Here is a 20292-nt window from a genome sequence, read left to right on the forward strand (position 1 = left end):
GCCTTAATGGGCTTTATATGGGTCATTAAAGCATGATTCCATGTTTTCTCTATGGAATCACGAAATTAAGGGTTACCAAAATAAGCTGGATACTGGGAAGCTTTAAAAGGGGCTCACGATTACAGGGAAATGGGATTACTCTCCAAACAGCCTTCTCTCCTTGGATTATACTCTGTCGTGAGACTAAAATAAAAGAATTACAAGGAAGCTTTTCTTTAAAAGTTTTCTTTCATCTTCTTGGTGTGCCTCTCGGTTTAGAGAGAGAGAGAAGGTGATGAGAGAGAGAGAGAGAGAATTCTTTCTTGTAAGTCGACGTGGTCGACGGTGTAATCCTCAAAGCTAATAAAATCCTCTGCAGCTCCGTGGACGTAGGCAATTTGCCGAACCACGTAAATCTTGTGTCGCCTTTTCTGGAGTAATTTTTCTAGAGTTGTTTTTCGCTTTATTGCCGTCGTTTTTTTTTTCACAACAACTGGTATCAGAGGCTTGGTTCGAGGCTGAAAGAAAACGATGGGTGGAGACGAAGTGATGACATCGGGGATCGAGAAGTTCAATGACACCGATTTTAGTTACTGGAGGATGCAGATAGAGGACTACCTCTATGAGAAGAAACTTCACCTGTCGTTGCTGGGAAAGAAGCTGGAAAAGATGGACGAGGCTGAATGAAATCTGTTGGATCGACAGATTCTGGGGGTTGATCGATTAACCCTGTCAAGATCTGTTGCCCATAACGTCATCAAGGAGAGGACTACTGCAGATCTCATGGCAGCTTCATCAGACATGTATGAAAAGTCATCAGTGAATAACAAGGTGCACCTGATAAAAAATTTATTCAACCTAAAAATGACGGAAGGTGTTTCTGTTGCTCAACACCTGAATGAGTTCAATAATATCACTAATCAATTATCATCTGTTGAAATTGATTTTGATGATGAGATTCCGAAATTCGTGCGCTGATATTGTTGACTTCATTGCCAAATAGCTGGAAAGTCATGAGGATGGCAGTTAGCAGTTAGCAGTTCTGCAGATAAATCTAATGTGATGATATTCATGATTTGATTTTGGTTGAGGAGGTGCGTAAGAAAGATTCTGGCGAGATCTCTGGTACGAGTTCGACACTGAATGTTGATTTTAGAGGGAGATCATAAGACAAGAACTCAAATAGAGGGAGATCAAAATCAAAGTCTGGTCAACAGGCAACCTGTTGGAATTGGTGGCAAGGCTGACCACATAAAAAGAAACTGCATAAATCTCAAGGAGGAGAATGATGACGCTAATATTGTAACTGAAGAGATACAAGATGCGCTATTATTGACAGTTCACAATTATGTTGATGACTGGATCTAGATTCAGGTGCTTCCTTTCATACATCTTCCAACCGGGAGTTAATGCGGAACTATGTTGCAGATAACTTTGGGAAGGTATATCTGGCTGATGGAAAAACTCTAGATGTGGTGGGGATAGAAGATGTTGATATTGCACTCCCTAACAAGAGTAAATGGACTTTGCAAAAGGTCAGACACGTTCTTGAATTGAAGATTGAAGAAAAACCTCATTTCTGTCAGCTCAATGAGGGTGGTCATTCAGTAGTGTTCTCAGATAGTACCTGGAATGTGACTAAAGGAGCATTAGTACTTGCTCGGGGTAAGAAAACTGACACACTATATATGACTACAGGTTTACTCAAACGTGGACACATGAGCCAGAGAAGCATTATCAGGAAGCAGAAGAAAGTCAGTTTCCTAAAAGTCGTAGAACCCAAAGGCAGGAAAACTGGATTCTGTACGGACAGATAGTGGAGAACCACAAAGCTATGAAAAAATCTTGCAAGATGAAAGTTCGAGCAAGTGGGAGCTGACAAAACTTCCACCAGGGAAGAAGACATTGCATAACAAGTGGGTGTACCGGGTGAAGACTGCGCTTGATAACAGTAAAATGTACAAGACTGGACTTGTTAAAAAAGGCCTTCAGCTGAGGCTGGATATTGCCCATGCGGTAAGGTGTTACTCTTGAGAAACTGAAGTTGTGTGCAGCTTCAGTTGGTCTTCTGGCATGAAGACCAGGGCTTTGAGTTGTAGAGGTGGAGGATATCATGTTTGAGGAAAAAGTCGGTGCAGCCAGCAGAAGATGCAGTCAGTGTCCTAGTCTCCAAGTGAGAGAATTGTTAAGGAAAAGGGAGACTCGGTCCACTTCCTTGAATTGGCGACCTCGACACTTATGAAAATTATTTAAATTTATTTCCTTATATATTTTGTTCCCTGCTATAGTTTGATGTTTCCCTGTTTTTTTATTTAAAGCAGTTGCCTTCTATTGACATGAAGAATTAAGGAAAGCTTAATTAATTAATTAAGTTTTACCATATTAATCTCCCACCCCTTCTGTTGCTATAGAGAAAAAGACAATGAATTTGATAGCTTGCCTTAATGGACTTTATATTGGTCATTAAAGCATGATTCCATGTTTTCTCTATGGAATCACGAAATTAAGGGTTACCAAAATAAGCTGGATACCGGGAAGTTTTAAAAGGGGCTCACGATTACAGGGAAGTGGGATTACTCTCCAAACAACCTTCTTTCCTTGGATTATACTCTGTCGTGAGACTGAAATAAAGGAATCACAAGGAAGCTTTTCTTTAAAAGTTGTCTTTCATTTTCTTGGTGTGCCTCTCGGTTTAGAGAGAGAGAGAAGGTGAGGAGAGAGAGAGAGAGAATTCTTTCTTGTAAGTCGACGTGGTCGACGGTGTAATCCTCAAAGCTAATAAAATCCTCTGCAGCTCCGTGGACGTAGGCAATTTGCCGAACCACATAAATCTTGTGTCGCCTTTTCTAGAGTAATTTTTCTAGACCTGTTTTTCGCTTTATTGCCGTCATTTTTTTTTACAACACTATATATATATATATATATATATATATATATATATATATATATCTGTGTGTGTGTGTATGTGTGTGTGTGTGTGTGTGTGTGTGTGCCACTTGAATTTCATAACCTTCTTCAAAACAAGTGAATTATTCTTAAAGATCATGCTCCTATATACCACAACAAAAAATGATGTTAGTAAATATAAAAATTGCCAACTCCAAGACATTGTTCGAACCTTATTGCTGGAATTCTCAGTTTCACCTAAATTTTGCGTTTAAGTATTAAGCACCAAAATGCTATCAAATTAATAGATCAACCTATAGAATTATTAAATTTGACTCTCATTATTATCATTTCTTCTAAAAATAACCAAACTACAATGATTTAAATAACATTTTTTTGTGCATGTCATATCCTTCTAATGGGCAATATAAAGTTTTAGCTCAATCTGTTAAATGTAGAATTATGAACTACAGAACTTTTTACAAAAGCTATGTGTGTTATGATCTAGGCTCTAAAATATTTCAAATTTCTCATCATCTTGTATTCTTTGAACATCATTTTTTTTAATCTATTAATCTTGAGCTCTTGCCAGAAATCTATGTTCTTCCTATTGTTGATGATCAAAATCACAATCCTGAAATATTCAAATATGAATTTACACATGAAAGAAAACATCTAACCGTACTGGTTCCTTATTCAAATCTTCCAATCAAGACTATGTCCATTGATCCACAACCTGAAACTATACAAATCGATTGAGCACCTAAGCCTACCAATGAGATTTAAATTACGACTCCCAAACAGTTTTCCAAAGTTTCTCATTCTCCAAATTATTTTGATTTTCACCGAACATTAGCCTTAATTCATATCCGTTCAAGCAATTCAAACCTAGTAACATGATTGCTGGAAAAAAAAAACTACAGTAAAGAAACTTCAGGATCTTGACGATTATCATAAATGGAAGATTGGTAAAAATAAAATAAATGAGTTATTGTTTAGTCTCCTCCAAATATTAAAAACTTAGAATGAAAAGAGTTTACTCAAATCAAATATCGCTCTAATGACATACTGAACAGCTAAAAAGTGTGACTGGTTATCATCGGTAACAAGCAAAAAAAAATAATAATAATAATTATACAAGTGCGTTTGCTTCTATAGAAAAAAATAATCACGGGTTGAATATCGATTGTTGCTTCACACGGACGGGAAATTTACTAGATGAATGTTGAAAACGACTTTCTTTAAGGCAATTTCACGGAATCTACATGAAAGTTCCACATAGGAAATTTGTTTCTCTCCTACAGCAGTATACATACTAAAGCAAATCTTTTATGGTTTGAAATAAGCTCACCATGCTTAGTTATTAAATTTCAATCAGCCTTACTAGGGGTCTCTTTCACACAAATCAAATATAATTTATTATTATTTCTCTGAAAGAAATCTAGTGAAATTGTCAGTTTATGTTTACAACATTGTTACTACCGGGACGAATTTTACATTAATTAACCGTTTATAAAAATAATTTATAGCTGTGTTTCATAAAAAAAATCACAAGGTACTCACTTCTCAGGTCAAGGCTATTTCCTTTGGGCAAGTACATATAAGATCTGATAATTTTGACAGGTTCTTCCCTTATCAAGACTCATTAGAGGTAAACACAATGTATCGTAATCATGAATGTGATATTCTTTTTTATCTCACCACATATAGATAATTGATAGGCAATCTATAATACTTGATTATCATCAAAATGATATTTCCTTCATAGTTCAATAGATCAATTTATGCAAAATTCCTATCACTTAAATTTGGCTACTATCTGCCTAATTATTCAACATTTTATTGAGTTACGAGCTGTAATTTATTCTTTCCATATGCTTCTCATCTTTATTTGGTGGCGGAAGTAATGATGCAGATTGGGCTAGGCATCTCGATACTCTTTGGTTTGTCACAACATTGTGTATGTTTCTTGGTGATTTTATGATTTCATGGAAGAGTATGAAACAATTTTATTGTCTGAATCATCTATAAAGTTTAAATATTGTTCAGTATCTGTAGTATTTTAAAAAATTATGGATGTGCAGACATCTATTTAAACTCATTCTTTCTTAAGAAAATCTAGTTCCTTTAAATCCTGATAATAACAGTGTAGTCCAAATTACTCTTAGTTTAGTGTCTCATGAGGAGATTAAATATATTGAAGTTAAATATCATTCAATCGAGAAACCTTTAATGCTCATATCATTTCTCTTACTTGCATCTCTACAAACGTTCAAAATATAAGAATATTTATGTAGTCATTAACCAAGTAAAATTATAGATTTATTGTAAAAAATTGATGCATATTGACTAACAAATATTAGAGGGGAGATATCAACATAATAAATATTAATTACGAATATCAACATATTTATATCAATTACCCATCATAAATAATGGCTAGCCACATCATCAATCAATATGATCACGGATGCACCTTATCAATCAGTGTGTTTCATGGATTAAAAAGTTATCCAAAGTACACACATCAACGCGAGCTCATTCGTGAAAAACAGAGTGGAAATAGTAAGTGGAAGATGTCAGAATCCTCAACAGAAATCATACTTATTTTTTTGTTAATATAGCTTTTGATTGTTCTAAAGTAGATATTTTTCTGAATCACTTTGATGGGTGGTTAGTAATCATTGTCCTTGAATCTATAGTTTGGCTCATTTCATTTATTAGTTTCACGATATTTAATCACATGCTTCAAGCGAAATTATCCAAATAAAAGAAAAACAAATTAATTTGTTGGTTTTGTTAATCATTAAGCATTGTTTTAATTTAACACATATATCAGATTTTGTGCTTATGCCATAAGGTCTTCGCAATAGTTTAATCATGTGATTTTGTATAATTTATATCAGTGGAGAATATCAAATTATAGACTTTACTTTGTATTCTATATCAAATCTATTAATTGGTTGTGTAAGAGATATGTTCATTGTACTACCAATATGCCCAAACAATACAATAACTTATTTATGTGAATATAGTAGATAATTATTTTATATGTTACTTGATTTCTTCATGGGAATTATTTTTCATTTTATGAGCTTTTTTTTTTAAGTATTATGCCTCTATCCGCCACAAGGCTTACGCCTTGTCTCACTAAGGTAAAATGCCCCAATTCCGGATTTCACATTTTAAAAACTTGGTGAGCACTGATTTCTTGTAATTAATTGTACAGCTCTTGATTTTGTATACTTCCTATTAAGAAACTCTTCTTGGGTTGTATGAACATCGCTCCAATGTTAGAATAAATCTCAAGCAATTCAGGCATCAAAGCTTGTTTCTCATTATTTGTCACAACATGAATGAATCACACTATATCATAAACCATACCACAAAAAACTAAACGTAGAAAAAGTAGACTTACTATAAAAACGCATTTACACTCTCTTACCCAAAGGAAAGACTCATCGCACCAGCAAAATCCTGAATTTGCTGGCGCACGACATCAATTCCCCTATCATCAGATGCATTTAACTCCAGAATCATATTCTTATACTGCCCCCCGTAGAGTTTCCGCGCCAGCGCTAGAATTGTTGACGTCTTTCCCGTCCCGGGGGGTCCGTAGAGAAGAAGATGCGGCAACTTGTTCTCGTTCGTCAATCGATCAACTTTCACGACGCAAATGCCATATTTATTTCAGAAGAAATTCGAGGAACGACGGGAAGGTAAGATGAGAAAACTGAAATAAGAAAGAGATCAATAGATGGAGTTGTTACTGGTATCAACGATGTCGCGGTGAGCAGCTACATCGGCTAAGGATTGAGGGCGGTACTTCTCCACCCACGGACCGGACCTAGCACCTTTGTCGGCGGCGACAGAGGGGGTCTTTCCCTTGTTGGATTTCGACGGTAGGGCGTCGACGTCGATCTCCATGGTCGCCTCTGCCATTGAGAATTAGTGATGGGGTTTAGTTTTTTATTTTATTTTTCACCGTCCGTCGAGGGTTTATGGTGATTGGCGCCAAAGGCAAAGGACGGCTAATCTCCAGCTTTTTATAAATTATTACATCAGTACTTCAATTTTTTTATTTTTTAGCTAATGTCACGACTAATTTTTCTTAAGTCACCTGTGAGGCTTAGCAATCCTCACAGTTTTTGGACTTACGAGTGCCAAACACTTCTAAAAAGAAGACTATGGAGAAGTATGAGAGAAGAATATTTTAAAGAACAATTACAATTCTTGAAAGCTTGGAAGCTTGGAAGCTTGAATACTTTCTTAGTTAATTACAAATGAGGGGAAGAACCTCTATTTATAGTTCCCTTCCAAGCCATGAGAATATTCTAGAATTATCTACTTTTTAGAGTACCCATACAATTTTTACATAAATACATAATCCTAAATCCTTCTAGATTCTTCTTGAACTCTCCATGCTCCATCCTTGAATTCTTCATGGAGTATTGTCTTCCTTTGACCTCTAGAATTGGGTAGAAGTTTCTAGAGTTGTGTGGAACTCTCTTTCACCTTCTTGGCTCTAGAAGGTTCTTGTCATGCATGCATTTTCTAGAGTTTTCCTTCCCATACCTGTCTTGTCATTTCTTTGAAAATGGCGGGGCGTGACACTCTCCCCCACTTAAACCCGCAATGCCCTCATTGCGGCTTACCCTGCACCTTTGAAACTGTCTCCTCAGTTTGCCCCAAGACTTGGCAAACTTTGGTTTCTTTTTGGTGTTATGGGATAGGGGTGTCATGCAACAAGTTTTCCTGGCTGGCGGCTTATCCCTTGCCTTCAACCTTGTTCAACCAGATTTCTTCTTTCTTGATAGTGATTCATTAGGAACCCCACCACTTTCCTTGGCATCCTAACTCCATGGGTCTTTTCTCCTTCATTGGTATCATGAAGGATAGCCAAGTTGCCCCCCTTGTCTCGTGTAATGTCATCCCTGAGTTGGATTGCGATAACGTTTTGGATCCTTGCTTGCTTAACCTTATTATCGATACTGAGCAAGCTTGACTCTCTTTCGTGATGCACAAACTATTGGCGAATGACATTGAGAATGTTCTTGCTTGCTTCTAGAAGTTCATTCCTAGGACAACTTTGTGATCATCCAAAGGAATGACAGAGAAGTCTAGAGTATCTGACCATGCCCCGATGTTGGTCTTGACTCCCTTAGCCACTTCGTCGATTGGCATCTCTGCTGAGTTGACGACTTTAATGGAGCCCCCTCTTTTAGTCATCTGCAAGCCCATCCTCTTTGCTTCCTCGCTGGAGATGAAGTTGTGGGAAGCACATGTATCCACCATTGCTTTGGTGGTCTTCCCTCATATTGCCATCTCTACAAAGAGTAACCTCTTCCCTTGGGGTTTTATCTGAGCTTGCATCCCGTTCAACAGTTGAAGAGATTCCACATGTGCCTCCATGCCATTTTCCTTATCACTTTCTTCTTCCTTATGGCTTGCAAGGAGAGAGTTGAGGGTCTTCTTCTGAGAGCATTCCCTTGCCCAATGAGGTCCTTCACAAAGAAAAAAACGGTTTTGATATGGCTTGTTGTTGGTCTTCCCCTTGTCCCTTGCCTTTGTTGGGGTTGATTCGCGATGTTTCTCCTCCTTGTGTTTGTCCTTGTCATCCCCACCTTTGAAATCACAACTCTTCTTATCTTCAGGTTTTCTAGACTCATTTGAATAGTCAACCAAGCTTTCAACAATCGTGATCGCAGTGGCAAGACCTGACACTCCTCGCCTCGTAAGCTCGCTCTTTACCCAATGTTGGAGCCCATCATGAAGTTGAAGAGAGCATCCTTGTATGACATATCAGGGATTTCAAGAATCATGCTTTTAAACTTTTTAATGCGGTCTTGAATCAAACCCATTGGCTTAAGCCTTTGCAGTCGGGCCCGAGCCTCAACCTCAACATTCTCGGGATAGAACTGCCTCTTTAGCTCTCTCTCCTGAAATCATTAAAAGTAGACATGGAGAACAAATCTTTCTCTACATCTCCTTTTCTCCTTCTCCACCAAAGCATAGCGATGTTCGAGAGATAAAGAGAGGCAAATTGTATTTTTGCATCTTTATCGGCAATCCACATCGCTCTAAAATATTGCTCTAGTCCTCATATAAGGTTGTCTATTTCTTTCGCGCCGTGAACCCCTCCAAAACTCATAGGTTTTGGAACTTCAATCCTCTTGCCTTCGAAAGTGGGATGGCTTGTGGATGCCGATAGTGCTCTCTTACACAGTGAAACATTTCCACACATCTCCTCCAAACTAGCACGTATGTCGCTCATCTCCTCCTCATAAGCTCTTTGTATCTCTTGAAGTTTCCCCAACAAATTCTCCCGCAACTTAGCCATATGGCCCATTAAGGTCTCCTCAAGTTGAAGCATCATATCTCTGATCGTTGAATGGATGGTGACGTCCTTCTCCTTGAGTTCATCAACCCTTTTTGCCAAGATCCTATACTTGGGCCTCCATGCCATTCATCTCCTCCTCCATCCTAGCAAGGCATGAAACAAAGCCATGCATGATCTTTTTGGACCTCCCATATGGCTTAAGTGCAACGAGATCTCTTTGTTCCTGACAGCCTCACCCTTGAGATGACTCCACATTAGTGGCTTCCGACTCTATCACGTGCTCTTTGAAAATCTTTTTCATTTCTTCGAAACTGAGGCTTTGATACCAACCGTCACAAACTAACTTTCCCCAAGTCACCCATGCGGCTTTAACGCCCTCATTTAACACTAAATCAGCATAATCCTCACAACACTTGGACTTGTGAGCGCCAAACACTTCTAAGAAGAAGACTAGGGATAAGTATGGGAGAAAAGAACAATTTACTAAGAAAGAACAATTACAACTCTTGAAAGCTTGGAAGCTTGAATACTTTCTTAGGTGATTAAAAATGAAGGGAGAGACCTCCATTTATAGTCCCCCTCCAAGCCATGAGAATATTCCAGAATTCCCTATATTCTATAGTATTCCATACAATTCTAACATAAATACATAATCCTAGATTCTTCTAGATTTTTCTTGAACTCTCCATGCTCCATCCTTGAATTCTTCATAGAGTATTGCCTTCCTTTGACCTCTAGAATTGGGTAGCAATTTTCTAGAGTTTTGTGGAAGTCTCTTTTACCTTCTTGGCTCTAGAAGGTTCTTTTCATGCATGCCTCTTCTAGAGTTTTCCTTCCCATAATTGTCCTGCTATTTCTTTGGAAATGGCGGGACGTGACATACAACTTCAAATATGCTACCTAGAAAGGTATTGCAATGAAACTGACTGTCTGTTTGCTGTGGTTGTGTAAAAATAATTATGAGACAACTATTTCTGGAAAAATGATCATTCTACTCCAGTAGAGTAAAGTTCTCTCAAACAAAATATTACATAATTTTTTTATTAAACAAATTATTTCTTAAACGGTAAATTTACAGTAATTAATAATTAAGTAGTTTTAATAATTAAGAACTTACATTTTATCAAATAATTAAAACATAAAAATATGTTTATAAATTAATTAATTAATCATTAAATAATATATAAATTAGTTTAATTATGAATAATTTATAATTTGAAATATATCAAATAATCATTAATTAATAATAATTTAAATTAATAAAATTAAAACTTATTGTAAATAATCCATCTCCTCCCTCTCCTCTCTCCCAGTTTCGCCCAAAACCATGGCCTTCGTGAACGAACTCTCGCAGTATAGTCGCGATTAGAGCAAGCTTGGAAGACAATGATGAGATAGCTCCCAATTTCGCCCAAAACCATAACCTCTGTGAACAAAACCTTGTGGTACACTCACGATTAGAGCATGCTGGGAAGGCCATGATGAGATAGCGGTGTACAGAGACCATTGAAAGACGATGAAGCGACCGGGAGAGAAGAGCGCGAGGTCGCGAGGTTCTATTGAGTATTGAGGGACGGTGGAGCAACAGGAGTAAGCTGCGTAATAATCCATCACTAGAACATGAGCCACGAGGTTCAATCTGTGGCCCACATTCCGCCAAAACAGCGTGTCGACGCTCTTGGGATGCCAAACCAAACGGTCGCGATTCGTGGTCGCTCACTGCACCGCGCGAAATCCGCCGCCTCAAACGGACCCTAAGTCTTACAGTGTGGTGCATGGTAATGTGGCGATTGGTGGTTAACCGTCCTCACTTGTGATGTTTGGATGAAATATTTTCTTCAAAGATATAGTAGAGCGCATCACCAGTAGGGCCTGGGGTTGCTCAAAAATAACTCATTGTGCCTTACACTTTGCTTTTGGCTTGTGTTCATTTTGTTGGTTAAGTAAAGGACACAACTGTAAATAAATTTTTTGAGCTCATTTAATAAATAAATTAAATATGAATAAAAAAAATTATTTATATTTTTAATTTAATTCAAATTAATTAAATAAAAAGTAAAAATTATTAATAAATATTTATATAAACTTTTATATTGTACTTAAAAAAATATTGTTTTATTAGATTTTAAATAATTTTTGTTAGGATTGTAAGTGAAAAAATAATTTTTGTATTGAATATGAAAATTTATAAGAATTAGTTGTTATGTATGTAAATGCCATAAACAAAAGCCCTCCCTGCCCCCACCTTGTCCCGTCCTGCCTTTACTCCTGTGCTCTTGCCTTTCGTGTTGTAAATACATAAAAATTGTGTGGTGGATATGTAAATGTCAGAAAAAACTATCAAATCCTGAACAGTCCCCTTCCCTCTAGCCCCACCACAAATATTTACATACGGTAAGAACGCACAGTTCTCCTAGCTTAATTCCCTCCCAATAATCCCTCAATAACCTCTGTAAAGTTTATTGGGGTGTTATTGTAGAGTTATTTCGGCGTTATTTGAAGTCAATACCCTAACACCAGAGAAAATCTTAAAGTGTAACCGCAAAATGTGAAAGTCTCGCAGAGGTTATTGAGGGGTTATTGGGAGCGGATTACGCACAGAGAGCTGCATGCATTCTCCGAATGTAAATATTTCTCCTCGCCCCACCTCCATCTCCCTACCGAAACGACGTGAATATTGGAATAAAAACTTATCCAACTCTCTTTAAAATGTAAAAGGAAAGCACATTTCTTCTGAATCATCTATAGACACAAGCGATATAACACATTGTTGTGTGAATTTAATATGATTTTATCATCTCTTAAAAGAGTTTTAACATAAGAAAACTTAAATTTAATAATCTAATTTTTATTTGTTTTATAAAATTGTAATAAATTATTACTTTAAATTGAACATGAGCCAATTCAAACAGATAAGTTCTAATCGAGCTGATCACAAATTGGCTTTTAACAAGTTATTTCTAACATGAACAAAAATTGAACGAGTTGAACACAAACAAGTTGTAAGCTCGCTAAAGTTCGGCTTGTTTACACCTCTAATCATACGTTGGCCTGGCCATCCCAAAAAAATATTAAATCTAGAACTGGAAGTAGTTACATTCATACCCTAATTTCAGGTTGATAAATGGTTTATATGTAAATTCAGAAGTAATATTATTGGAGTTTGACCCCATTCATCTAATAAATTACCCAAAAGAAATAAAGTGAGGAGAGGAATTTCAAATTTTTTAATCTTTAGGATTTAGGGATTGTCTACTTGTCCTCATCTCTTGTTTAGACATTCAGTTTAGCGTTCGTCATTTTCTACCCATCTATCGACATTCATTTTATGGTTTCTCTTTTCTCTACTACCTGACATTCACTTTAGGATTGTTCTTCCTCCCTGTCAACTGACATTCAATTTAGGGCTCGATCTATCTTCCCGTTACCTAATAGTTATTTTAAAAATTGATTTGGTCGTAACAAAAAGAGGTTGTCTTCAATATATAACATGCGATTGTTGATCAACTGCCTTTTCTCTTTCTCCTCGGGTAAATACATTCACACATTGTTTCAAATGTCACTTCTTTGTCATTGAATCGATTTTTTTTTTACATTTTTATTTTGTATAACATGATTGTACTCCAATTTTTCTTACAACCAAATTATTTGAGTTATATTTTTCCTTGGAGACATTTTGTACAATATTTCTACTTTTGCATTGTGATTTGTGGATGTAAACATCAAGTCTTTTTCATTGAAATATTTTTTAGTAGTATTTTTCTTCAGTACAAGATAGTTGTACTCTAAATTTTCTTGAGCACAACCATGTTTTACTAATTGTATTTTTCATTGCACACATTATGTACATTTTTTATAGTTGACTTCATTATTTTCTTGTTCCACACGAGTTCTTAGTCATTGAAAGTTTTTTTTTTTTTTTTTTTCTTTGGAAATTTTTTTTTTTTTGTGTAACATGATTCTATTCATACTTTTCTCGAGTATAATCATTTTATAATTGTTGTTTTCTTTTTCGTTGAAAACATTTTGTACATTATTGATACATTGTTTTTGTTATATTAGGTTTTTCCACACATCAATTATTTAGTATTGAAAGTTTTTATTAGTACATTTTTGTTCTATAAAATATGATTAAATGTCTCACCTTGCTTTAGTATAGGATTGGTTTTGGCTATGCAAACAATTATAGGCTAACTACATTTAAAATTCTTATCTTATTCATTTCGTATTATGTATCAACGATCTTCTCTAACCTCAAATAATAATTAATGATATAACCTATAAACTTAGCGACTCCATAACATATACTTTTTTGTAGAATCAGTGCATTATGTGAATCAAATTCTCATGTAGGTCTTTATTGAATATTGTTGACCCTTTGATTTTAATTCTATACAGCTCATTTAGCTAAGCATGATCACGGAGATTTCTTTCTTTCTATCATCCCAAACCATACTTGTGACGATTGTTTCAAAAATAGATGGGTACAACTATTGTAAGCCTTGAATGTTTTTTTTATTTTTTTATTTACCTATTTTCTTGAAGATTTTGAAGTTAATTTTATGACTAGTTTATTCGTAGTTTTGATTTGAAAAAAAATTCACTTATAAAACCGTTCTTATTATTTTCAAATAATTATTTAGTTTGCCCTATTTAAAAATTATCTCCACCAGTTTATAGAGCACGTTTGATTTTATTTTGAGAATATTTTTACCTATTTTTATGGGCATGATAAGTAGAAAAGAAAAATTTCTTGTTGGATTTATATAGATAGATTGAGAGTGATACAAGATAGTCAAAATAAGTATTCTGACCCAACGCATCGGGCAATTGAATTACAGGAGGGAGATTTTTTATTTTTGAAAGTTTGCCCCGTGAAAGGATAGTGGGTTTAGTAGAGTGGGTAAGTTGAGTTCAAGATTTAATGGATCTTTTGAGGTAATTGGTAAGGTTAGTAATTCTATTTGTCGATTATTATTACCCGATCACATGTCATATGTGTACGATGTGTTTCAACTATATGTGTTAAAAAGTGAATTTATAATGTTGAAAATAAAATTCATGAGGAAGAGATTAAGATACAATCTAACTTTGACTAAAAAAGAAGAGCCTCAACATATTTCAATCTTTAATATAAGATAGTTAAAGAACAAACATAACCATATGATTAAAATTTAGAGAAATTATATATTATAAAAAGATGTCAAATGGGAAAAAGAGGGTGATATGAGACAATTTTATCTATAATTTTTTGTTAGTTAATTATGTTAAATGTCGACAATGACATTTTTCTAAGTAGGGGAGAATGTGATGATTATCCCAATTTTAGATGGATACACCTCTATGACATGATTTTTGAGATATTATAAATCTTGCATGTTTATTTTATATTTACTAATTTTCTTGAAATTTTAGAGTTGATTTTGTACTCAATTTATTCATCAATTTTTATTAGTTTTGATTTGAATGAAATTGGACTTACAAAAAGAAACCTTATTATATTCATATATATAGCCCGATTTAAAAATTATCTTCACCAATTTATAGAGCATACTTAATTCTATTTTAAGCATATTTTTATCTATTATTATGAGCATCATAAGTAGAAAAATCAAAAAGATTTTTAGTTAGATTTGTATTTGTTAAGGTTTGGTACTTCCTTGTAAGTGTGCTTTCTAGAACTATTTTGCAAATTTTTTTCACTGATGTGTTTTAAACATGTTTTTTTTTCTATTTATAACTATTTTTTCATAATTTTTAGATTTATATAGTTCATGATATAAGAAGTTTTCTATAAAAGTTTTCTTTATTAAATATTACACTTCATAAATATCCTATTAATCCTTTATTTAATAATAATAATAATTCATATATTTATTTAAATCTTAATCCATTTACACATGCTTTGATTCCCATTTAGCTTCCCATGTATTTTTTCAAATAGAGACTCATAAAGAGAGAAAGGGAGAGAACAATATAAGATTTTAGAGATAGTGTGTGATTTTTGGGGGCCTTATAGTCTATTAAGTCCATTGGGCCAAATGCAACAATTGTTCGGTAGTCGATAGGCTAGTATTATCTTATCTTATATTTCAATTTTATTATTTTTTCCGTATAGTTTTGATATTTTATTTCACAAAATATCATACAAATTCGAATCTGCGAAGATTTACAAAGTTTTCGTCTTGTAACTTTTATATATTATAGATCAGATTATGCTAGACAAATCAATATAAAAAATTTAACTTTTTGTTAGTTATTTTGTGTTGTACAATATTTCAGATATGTAAGCACATATGTCAAACTAGATAAAATTTGTCATAGAATAAGAAAAGCTCCGAAATATTATTTTGGATATTTTGTATACATATTTTTGTGAATTGTGATTATCATTATGACAGATTTGTTTCCTTGCAAAATCTATTATTAATTGTTTATATTGGTTTATATCGAGTTCTGCAGCATGTTGTGACATTTGTACATGTCAAAATTGTTAACATTTATATGCTTATGTATCAAAAATATGTGAAAAAATAATCAAATTGAGGAAAGTCCAGGTGGTTATGGTTAGACGGTGTATGTTATGTGCAATCAATTGGAGTTATAAGAGCTTGTGCACATACGTAATTATTCATCTATGTATATACAAACAAGTCTAAAAAAGTCGATTTATAAGTGGAAGTGGAGTAATAAGCAAGGTTTATAAAACTAGACCAGACCGGCTTGTTCAACCGATTTGAGTGTAAACCGGTGGTTGACCCGGTTTGAAACCTATACTTGATCGTTTTTTCATTGAACGGTAGGGAAGCAATTGAACTGTCGGTTCAACCGTGAACCAAAGAGCATATTTCCTCATTTGAAAACCATGAATATTACTTCTTTTTTTCATTCTTCAAAGGCTATGCACAACTAATGCTCCCAATTCAAAAAAGCAAAAGAAAACTATTAATTTCCAGCTATGTTCCCAACTCGCAAAAAACAACCATTAATTAATTTTCGACTATGTTCCTAAATCAAGAAGGCAAAAAACAACCATTAATTTATAGATTAATTTATATATATGAAAAAAAATCATGTATTTCCATTCACGAAGTGATTAAGGATATATAAATGTGTTGTACTTGAGAAATTCAGAAGCACAACTAGTACAATATAGTTGTATTTCATGAAATACTGAATAATACACATAGTAAATCACCAAAAAAAATGAAAGTTTCTTAAACAAAAATTAAGCAATTCTTGTATACGAAATTATTCAAAAAATATTTATGAAACTTTATTAAATAAAACAATGAGTAAACACATGATGTAAAATCATTTTTAACTTAAGAAAAGTAGTACAACCAGTACACTATGGTTGTACTTCATGAAATGTTTAAGTAAAATTTAACACTTCCTATATATGAAATTATTCAAAATATATTCAAGATATAATATAGTGAGTAAACAAATAGTGTACAACTATGTTAGAATCAATAAAGACAGTATTACAACCAATACAATATAATTATATTTACGTAATACATAATACTAAATGCAGTAGACTATTCCAGAAAATAATGAAAGAATCTTATAGTAAAATTTAGTTATTCTTATATATGGAGTTATTCAAAAAATATACAAGAAACTTTATTAAGTAATGTAGTAAGTAAACACAAGGTGTACGATCAATTTATACAAAAAAGAGACATTGATACAACCAAATATGGTATGGTTATACTTCATGAAATACTGAATAATACATGAAATAAATCACTCCAAATATAAAATAAAAGTTTCTTAAAACACAATTCAACATATCTAACTAACTAAATGTGTAAGGACATGGTTACACTCCCGCGTTTCTTACAAAGAAACATAATCAAATGATTCTTGTAAAAAAAGTAGGTTAAACTTGTAATATCAAAGAAAATGCTAAACAGTCTTAGAAATTAGGTATGTTGATGAAAATGTGTTATAAACCTAACAATGAGTTCAACACTAATATCGTCAGTTGAAGGAGAAGCGGATGTGACCTCCAAATGATACAAGTTAATGTACTGCTTGTTCTCCATCTTCATGGCTATTGCTATGTTTATCATGCACGACTAATTCTTCCTCTTAAAAATTTTTCTTTTTCTTTATCTTGAGTTTGGGCAACAAGAAAATATTCAAAGCTAAATTATAACTTTTATATGTTTGTTTTCAAATTTATGCCACCACATTATTTATAATGCGTGCAAACTCTACTATTAGACAGGTTGAGTCAAGCTTCTTCATTAATTCTAAATTTATATATAAAATATATATCAAACATGTGTCAATCTTTGATTGAGGTCCGCATGTAACTCTACATCAAGTCCATGCATGTAATATTTTCTCTTGAGGATGAGGTAATCGAGCAGAGATTGGACCACATTAATCTTTCGATTTTTATTAATTAATCTTATTTCTCTTTTATACGATATTTCGTATATCAAATTTAAATTGATATTATTGCCTCAATCAAATTTTAGTAAATAAACAAAAAATGATCAAATTTTTTATCTTAGACAATATAAGAGTAGTTTAAAGTCATTTATGTCTTCCTTAGTGGTTATGTTTAGTTTTTCTTTTTTTTGGTTGAATCTTTAATTTATTGATTAAAATTGAATATATTTGGGCAAGTATATTGAATTTACTTTGATCAATCAAAATTTCCTTTATAAATCCATGATAGATTGTATCAAAAAGTTCCTTATTCAAATCAATCTTTTTAATTCTTTTAATATCGGGATTAGCACTCTTAAGCATATTCTTTTAAGAATTAAAAAGGAAAAACACCACAATAAATTATTCTATTGTATTTCTTCATATATGTACAAATTTCATATTCATTGTAAGAAAAAATAGATCCTAAATTTAACCATAAATAAAGAGTTTTTTATTGCCCCAATATTGAAAGTCTCTCCTAATATCCCATCCATTTTATTAATTATGAAGTCTTAACTACACACGTGTTATTTTTGGCAAATCATTGCTTATTGATGTTGTTAACATTAAACTTTCATACATGCATAAGGTGTTGTTTGTTATCAACATTACTATAAACTTTGAGGACGAAATGTGAATTCATAATGCAGATGATAGAATTTGGCTAGATGTTAACTTTGAGATATCTTCCTAATACTTTATTAAGTTTAAAATTCATAATTATGAAAAATAAGTCTTGATTTATTTTTTATCTTGAGCTTAGGCCCCCTTATGCTTTTTGGGAGAAAGAGGTTGGGAGAAAGATATTCCTCACATTTTAAAATTTGCTTGAGAAAGCTTCTTTAGATCCTAATAAAAGACTATTTCGTCACCTAAAATTTAAATGAGATTATGATTTACATTGAAGCAAACTTAATCAACCAATCTAATTCGAATTAAAGCATGATGATTTATCAACTAGTGAGATTCAATGCAATGGAAATGCTTCTGATGTTGCTCTTGTCCATGCTGTTAATCTTTCTTAAGCTAATCAATTGGTGGATTAGTTGAGCTTTTCCTAAGTCAACTTTTAAAAATGTTGTGAACTCTAAAGTTTCTATCTTCCTCTTCCCATTAATGGTGGCACTTCCCTTCAAGTTCCTTCTAGTAATGAGAGAGGGGAACTTTCTTATCGAGATTTTATTTTTAATGTTATGGGGGCACTCTTCTTAGAATTCATTATCTGAAAAACAACTTTGAAGATATTATAAGTATCACTTAGTTTAGTTGATGGCAATTGTAAATCATTAATTTGTAGTAGAGAATTGTCCACTGGCTATAAATGGAGCCTTTAATTCTTAGATTAATTTTAACTACAAAAAAATCATATAAATTCTGTTTACTATAGAGAGATAAATATAAACATAAGTGATATTTAAGGTGCCTAAAATAATAGTTGTTTTAAAAATCCAATAACATTCATGGTTATTTCCATCTTTGCTTTGGTTAATTATAACATTTTTATGGGTCTACTCCAGGATGCATTTTTTGTCCAATTGAAAGGTTTACTTTTTGAAGGTGACTTGCATTGACATATTATGATTCTTTTTATAATGCTTGAAATGGTTTGACTTAACTTTTGCTCTTCTATTTATTTTTATGCAAAATATGTGTCATATGAATCTCTTCGTCGTGTTTACTTTTGTGCTTAAAATTAGTTGTTGTAATTTCTTTTGGTTTTTGCTTATATTGCAAATATGAACCATTTTTAAATATCATTATGTTCATCTTAAATGTGTTGTACATTGCTTGTAATTCTATCACTATGAAGAAGTATACCTCTTCCCAATCTTTTCGATATATGTTCTCTTATGACAATAACTTTATTAAGAAATGCTTGAGGTCATTCTTTTTACTCATATTTATTCTAGAACATATGCTCTATCATTATCATCTACTTTAATCCAATTTTTTCTTTAATATAACATAATATAATACATCTATATCCTCATATATTTACATATATGTGCATATATCACACACACACATAAATGAGCGTGCGCACACACAAATTGGACCTAACAAAGTGAATTATCCACACTTGTTAACTTGGACCCTTCGACAATCATCATGGACTCGTGCGAGCCCAAATTTATCACAGCAATGCTAAATTACCCATTACTTCCCTTATAGGTCCCTTTATATTGAGATACATCTCAGTTTAATGTTTAGGAATTCACATACCATTGAACCCTAACATATTCATATATCTAACATCTACACATTCATACTTACTTTTGCAAGATCATATTCTTGAAATAGCATTAAAAAATCACTAATACAAACTTATTTACAATGCAACATGTCTTGACATGTGTATGAATTGATGTGAAATAAAATAAGTGTTATCTAAGTTAATATAAAGATTTAGATATTTGATGCATGCATCCATAAAAAATTAACGTTGTAATATATAAGCCCCATCAAGTATCGATACATAATGCATTAAATTATGTAAATATAAACAAAATCATCCCATTAGTGTGAAGTTATAGGCTCAAAGATATTTTAAATTTTAAAAACATTGTATTAATAATATTCAATCAGAATAGTCTCATGGCGCTGTAAAAACAAGGGAAATTTACATACATAGCACA

At 33.2% G+C, this 20292-nt stretch overlaps 1 protein-coding gene across 1 annotated transcript in view; it reads right to left on the minus strand.

Annotated features, from left to right (window-relative positions):
* LOC110038883 (replication factor C subunit 3) overlaps positions 1-7033 on the minus strand; it is a 20520-nt gene extending 13487 nt beyond the window's left edge. Inside the window, exons 1-2 of the mRNA XM_020743801.1 lie at positions 6636-7033; positions 6311-6527 (exon numbers count right to left, since the gene is read on the minus strand). Of these exons, the coding sequence (XP_020599460.1) occupies positions 6311-6527; positions 6636-6807 (389 nt within the window). The 5' untranslated portion in view covers positions 6808-7033. The remainder of the gene's footprint in view (positions 1-6310; positions 6528-6635) is intronic.
* Between the last annotated feature and the right edge of the window lie 13259 nt (positions 7034-20292).

This window comes from Phalaenopsis equestris, unplaced genomic scaffold, assembly GCF_001263595.1.
Source record: "Phalaenopsis equestris unplaced genomic scaffold, ASM126359v1 Scaffold234231, whole genome shotgun sequence".
NCBI lineage: Eukaryota > Viridiplantae > Streptophyta > Magnoliopsida > Asparagales > Orchidaceae > Phalaenopsis > Phalaenopsis equestris.